Source organism: Leptopilina boulardi, unplaced genomic scaffold, assembly GCF_019393585.1.
Source record: "Leptopilina boulardi isolate dan_hultmark-lab unplaced genomic scaffold, ZJU_Lbou_2.1 LbouV2_392, whole genome shotgun sequence".
Lineage (NCBI taxonomy): Eukaryota > Metazoa > Arthropoda > Insecta > Hymenoptera > Figitidae > Leptopilina > Leptopilina boulardi.
The window spans coordinates 493,024-498,905 of NW_026137965.1; the positions used below are offsets into that span (position 1 = coordinate 493,024).

General features: G+C 27.0%; 1 protein-coding gene across 2 annotated transcripts; it reads right to left on the reverse strand.

Annotated features, from left to right (window-relative positions):
• Positions 1-1,670: 1,670 nt before the first annotated feature.
• Positions 1,671-5,597, reverse strand: LOC127288573 (uncharacterized). Of its 2 annotated transcripts, none has more exons than XM_051316108.1 (4): positions 5,209-5,597; positions 4,186-4,514; positions 2,235-2,416; positions 1,671-2,178 (listed from the first exon to the last, which is right to left on the reverse strand). In XM_051316108.1, exons 1-4 carry the CDS (start codon positions 5,422-5,424, stop codon positions 1,994-1,996), a joined length of 912 nt encoding a protein of 303 aa, XP_051172065.1. In that variant the 5' UTR covers positions 5,425-5,597; the 3' UTR covers positions 1,671-1,993. The 2 variants fall into 2 exon arrangements, with proteins under 2 accessions (XP_051172065.1, XP_051172066.1); XM_051316109.1 differs by having other exon boundaries at positions 4,186-4,509; positions 5,209-5,293.
• Between the last annotated feature and the right edge of the window lie 285 nt (positions 5,598-5,882).

Consider the following 5,882-nt stretch of genomic DNA (forward strand, 5'->3'; position numbering starts at 1 on the left):
ATGATATTAAAAAAAAATTCCCGAAGGGGTGAAAATCGAAAAATAAGGGTTGATTTTGAAACAAGGGGTCAAAATTTTTTTTTTTAATTTCGTATACATTTTTGAAAAGTACGTGAAAAATGCATTAAAATTGATTATAGATAAATTTAAATCCATTAACTTCTGTCATAGTTATACGGATTTGAAAATGACAATGTTACCCTTAACGTCAAAACTTCAACCCCCTCTACTTTCTACAAATATTTTTTTAATGAGTTTATATTTTAGGGATTTATTACTATAATATAGGACAACAATTTACCAAAGTATGAAGCCAATTCCAGAACATTGACTTTTTGGGCTGGGGCGATGGAAAAAGAATCTCTCATATCAAGTTGGTTTTACATATTATCTTTAATTAATAATATGTACATTTTGCATTAAGTCTTAATTTTAATATATTTGTGATAATTATTGCAACATAATAATTTCATTTAGGATTGTTCATGAGTTCTGTTAAGATGTGATTAAAAAATGTGTTCAAAACAAATGCGTTATATGACTGTGATATATTAACTACGAAAAGTATTATATATAAAGTTAGTTTTACATATTGTCTTTAATTAATAATATGTAAATTTCGCATTAAGTCTTAATTTTAATATATTTGTGATAATTACTGCAACATAATAATTTCATTTAGGATTGTTTATAAGTTCTGTTAAGATATGATTAAAAAAAGTGTTCAAAACGAATGCGTTATATTATTGTGATATCAACTACGAAAAGTATTATATTTAAAGTTGGTTTTCCATTATTGTCTTTAATTAATAATATGTAAATTTCGCATTAAGTCTTAATTTTAATATATTTGTGATAATTTCTGCAGCATAATAATTTCATTTAGGATTGTTTATAAGTTCTGTTAAGATATGATTACAAAATGTGTTCAAAACGAATGCGTTTTTAAATACAATACAATTGTCTTTAATTTTTTTAATCAATAATTTTAATTTCTTGTATTTTTTTTGTGAAATATATATCTACGTTTCTATTCATTTATTTCTTTATTTTATATTTTTATATCTTTAACCAAATTCATCAGTCATTCCAAAATATGAATACTTTTAAAAGAAGATAGGTAAGAACATTTTAGAAAAGCTATTTTTTAAGAGAAAATTCCATCTTTTCTAAACATTTTACTTAATTCTATAGAACTCTTTATTCGTTATTAATTCTTTTTAATAAGAACGTGTACAATAAAAATCACTGTATTAGAGAATCTACTTTATACAATTTTGCTAAGTAGAAATTTTATCATTTTGAATTCGATGCTTCACAAATTCTTATACAGTAGAAACCCGATTACCCAGACTGTGCATATCAAATGGATATTATCATCGTAAAACATTTTTAAAATATAAGAGGAAAATAAAATATGTCTGGATAATCGGAAACTCAATTAATTTAGTTCTAGATAATTGGGTTTCTACTGTAAGTACAATGAATAAAAAATTCATATGGAATTAATCTATTAATATTAACGAAGTTTTTCTTATTTAGATTATATTTTATATTGTCATTGTTAAACATTGAAGTCTTCAAATGAGACCCAAACAATTCTTACTTCAAATAATACGTTAAACTAAAAATAAAATTTTAACAAGTTACAGCAGTCGAGAATAATTTAATCTATATTATATTTCGTAATAATATCCAATCGGATTTATGTTCGAAATTTAGAAAAAGAAATTTCAATTAGAAATTCCATGCAAGAGAATTATTTCCATCTGAGTACCGATTGGTAACGATTTATAAAATTATAAAATGCTACGACATTCGAAAAACATTACAAGCTTCTATTTTTAATCAAAAAATTGAATTAAAAAACTTATCAATAAATGCACATTAATCTTACATAATAAAACTGTTTTCATGCAGAATTGAAGTATTCAGATAATGGCTCTTTTTCCTACAAAAATAGTATTTTAATTTATATCTTATTCTAGACCTGTTATCTATTGTCTTGATTTTGATCTCTACGAACATAGTCTAATTGCCACGGTACAGCACTTTCTCTGCTTAAAAAATATGTAGTTAATGCTTGGCGCATTTTTCCTCCATTTATCGTTCCTTGACTTCCAGGCCTTATAGTCGGAAAAGATTGCAGTTGGTCGTTTCCGTCAAAACGCCAATCCCCTGAAAATTTAACATATAAAATTTTACGAAATTTTGTTTATTTTTTAAATAATTACCTAGTCTGACATGTCCGTTCTCGGCCTCTTGATCAATGTAAGACGAAGGACAATAGCGTCTATTGTTTTTATCTGCCTTGTTATTAACTGACATTAAAAAATTGTGTAGACAAATGATTGCCATAACAATATTGTCTACCCTCTGAGGATGTGCAGAAATATGAGTGTCAAGAATCCTCCACCTAGAAGACATAATACCACAAGTATTTTCAATAATTCTTCTAGCGCGTGAGATTCTATAATTATATATTCTTTTTTCCTCTCCTAAGTAATGTCCAGTATATGGCTTCATGAGTTTGGTTGAAAATGGGAAAGCATTGTCACCAACTAAATAGAGTGGAGTTTTAATATTTGAATTTGGTATTTGAAACTGTTCATTAGGCATATTTAAAAGGTCGTTAAATAATCCCTTCGACAATGAAATGTCTGTGAAAATTCCTGAATCGTTTCAGTATCCATAAGAATCAACGTCAACCAATGTAAATTTATATTCGTGATCACAAATAGCCATTAGCAGAGTGCTGAAAGTTTTTTTGTAGTTATAGAATATACTACCAGAATTTAGTGGTGCTTTTATTGTGATGTGCTTGCCATCCACAGCGCCTAGACAGTTTGGAAAATTCCAAATATCATTGAACCCTTTGCTAATTCTAATCCAATCTTCATTGGTGGGAATTTTGAGGTAGTCAGGTGCTAATACTTTAACTAAGACAATACACGTTTCTTGTATAGCTTGTATATCATTAAAAAATTATTTTATCTTCTACACTTTTCTAGATTACTGTTCCAATTTTTAAAAAAATTGTGGGTACAACTCCATGGTGACTGTGCACTTTAAAGCGTCATTGGAAAGCATCTTAACTTCTTATTACACTTTTTTTTACACACTATTTTATTTTGGCAATAAGGCAACTTCTTTTAAAAGCGAATATCTATAGTCTACAATTCTTTTTTAACTGTTTATAAACATTTACCGATAGTTTAAAAATTCATCAATATCTTTATGTAAGCCGAAAAAATTATTGGTGTACAATTAGTGTTGATTAAAAACACATTAAAAAGAAGTGTCGACAGAAAGTGAAATATGAATCAGTTGTCACCATCTGTAGAGGATTTTGAAGTAATATTTGTTTCCATTTTTAATCAATAATTGCTGCAATTAAATTAAATCAAAATTTGTTTGAAATTTGGGACATGTTAATTTCGAATCAGAATAAAACTTTTTTTTATAGTTAAGCTTTGATCAATTAAATAATTTATAAAAAGTTGATAAACCAATTTTGTTATCCATGAATTAATATAAGAACAGGAATTACATCATAATATAAACACGTGTTATATACACGTGCAAATTTGAACATGTAAATACACGAGGAAAATTTATTACACGTATGTAGACGTATATTACACATGTAAATACATGTGTACTATATGTGTAATAATTTTTCCTCCTGTATTTATACGTGTATTACACATGTATTTACATGTCCAAATCGACACATGTTTATTTTTAATAGGGCCAACCATTTATTAATCGAATAACTTGAGTTAAGGTCCAATTTCTTCAGAATTTAAAACAGCTATTATTCTTAAAATATATCTGCGATATTTACAATTAAAGTCTTTAAGTAAAAAGAAATATTTTCTAAATATATAAATAAACAAATTTTTGTGTAGTAGATGTTGCGAAATAATTCCTTTTTATATAGTTGTTCATCTCCGCTGTATGGCTAGAGATCGCAATTTTGCATTTGCAACAAAAAACCATTTTCTAAAAATATATAGCTTTAAAAGTATGTATTAGTGTCGGTAGTATTAGTTAATGACATTTTATACATTTTCACGTTCTCAAACATTGCCAAATGTTAACAAGATAACGTGTGTGTTAAATAAGAACAGAAATAGAGGAATATAAGTCCCCAAATGTACATATAAAAGTAAAAAATTTTACCTTAACGTCATACTGAGTCGATGTCCAGGTGTCAGCGGTTTTCTGCGACTCCTCTTTAAAAGAAATGGAGTAACTTTCTCCAATAAATATTTGTAACAGTCGACACTCATCCTTGTGTATTTAAAAAAGTACTCTTCATCGTCCTGCATCTCGTGAAACAAAGTTTCGAACTCTCCAAGGACAGGACGACGTTGGTTGATTAGTCGCACGCCCCATCTTCTTGACTTATTCTCACTTCTCATCAATTTCAAAATACACAAACATTGTGCGATAATTAAAATTGCAAGGATTATTTCGGTAGTCGACTCATTGTATGCCATCCTTCTGTCCTTAAAAATTCAATAAAAAATTTATTGTCGTCTTTTCTAGTAAATTAAATAAATTTGAAAGTAATGTACTTAATCTTTAAAATTGTTTAAAAAAAACAGTAAATTCTATTTTGTAAACAAAATTTATATGTTTAAGTTATATTTTAAAATATTTTTGTTTCCTTCAATAATTTAAAAATGGTTGAGGTTTATAAAAAAAATTCTTTAAATTTACCAATTTTTTGGAAGAATCCAACACTGACATAATTTTAAACATTTTTATTTCTTTTCTTTTAGCTTATACAAAAAACAGCAATATTTATCGAATTTAAAAAAAACAATAGCTTATTTTATTCAATAAAACATTAATAATTTTATAAACAATTGATTAATTTAATTTTTAAAACATATATTTTACAATATTAAAATAAACTAAACTGTAGAAATTGTTTAATTGAATAAAAAAAGCCACATATATTGTTTAAAAAAAAATTTACAAAAAACCATTATTTTTCTGCAACATACATAATTAGAACAATACAAATATTGTTATCAATTAATTTTTATTACAATTTTGTTTACGTTAAATGTGGGTAAAAACAATTTTTTAATTTTAAGGTTATGATAGTGTCGAATTCCTTTTTAATGCAAATTTACTAAATTATAAAGAATTATTATAAAATGTATATTTTTCATGTAGTTTGAAGATACTTACGTTTATTTTTTTCCACCGGATAAAACTTTTCGTTGAAATTTTCAATTTCTTTATAAAATTTTTTTTTAAAATATGAATGGTCTTCTGACGCGTCCAACATTGATTTAAGGTTATGTTATACCTTTCGCCAACGTTAACGCACAATTGCTTGGGGCTTCGCGAACACCGTTTGCGAACGAGCCTGTTGTTCGCGAACGCCGTTTGCGAACGAGTCATTCGTTTTCTATAGACGGTTGTAGCATTGTGCTGTTTAGTGTCAGATAAAAAACAAAAACTTTTTGAACATAGTTTATCAGTCTCTCTTCTGTAGTAAATAACATATGGATATAGTGTTGCCTGATTATTAATCCAATACTGACTTTGAATGGAGTCTTGAATAATAAACTGAAAATTTTGACCGAAGTCTGCCTGAATTATGCATTCCACGGTTTTTGTTAAATTTCCTTTTTTATTTTTCAGGTAACTGCTTTGAGATCTTGCGACGTAATGGTGTTCTTTTAATTCTTTTAGTTTCTCAATGAACAGCTCTATAAAATCGTCTTGTTCTTGACTGATTGTAATAAAATCACATCTGTCTACAGATACCCATTGTTTATAAATAATGCACAAATCCTCTTCAGTACAATTGAAAAGTAAATTTTTTATATCTTCAAATCCAGGATATTCTAAGCAAT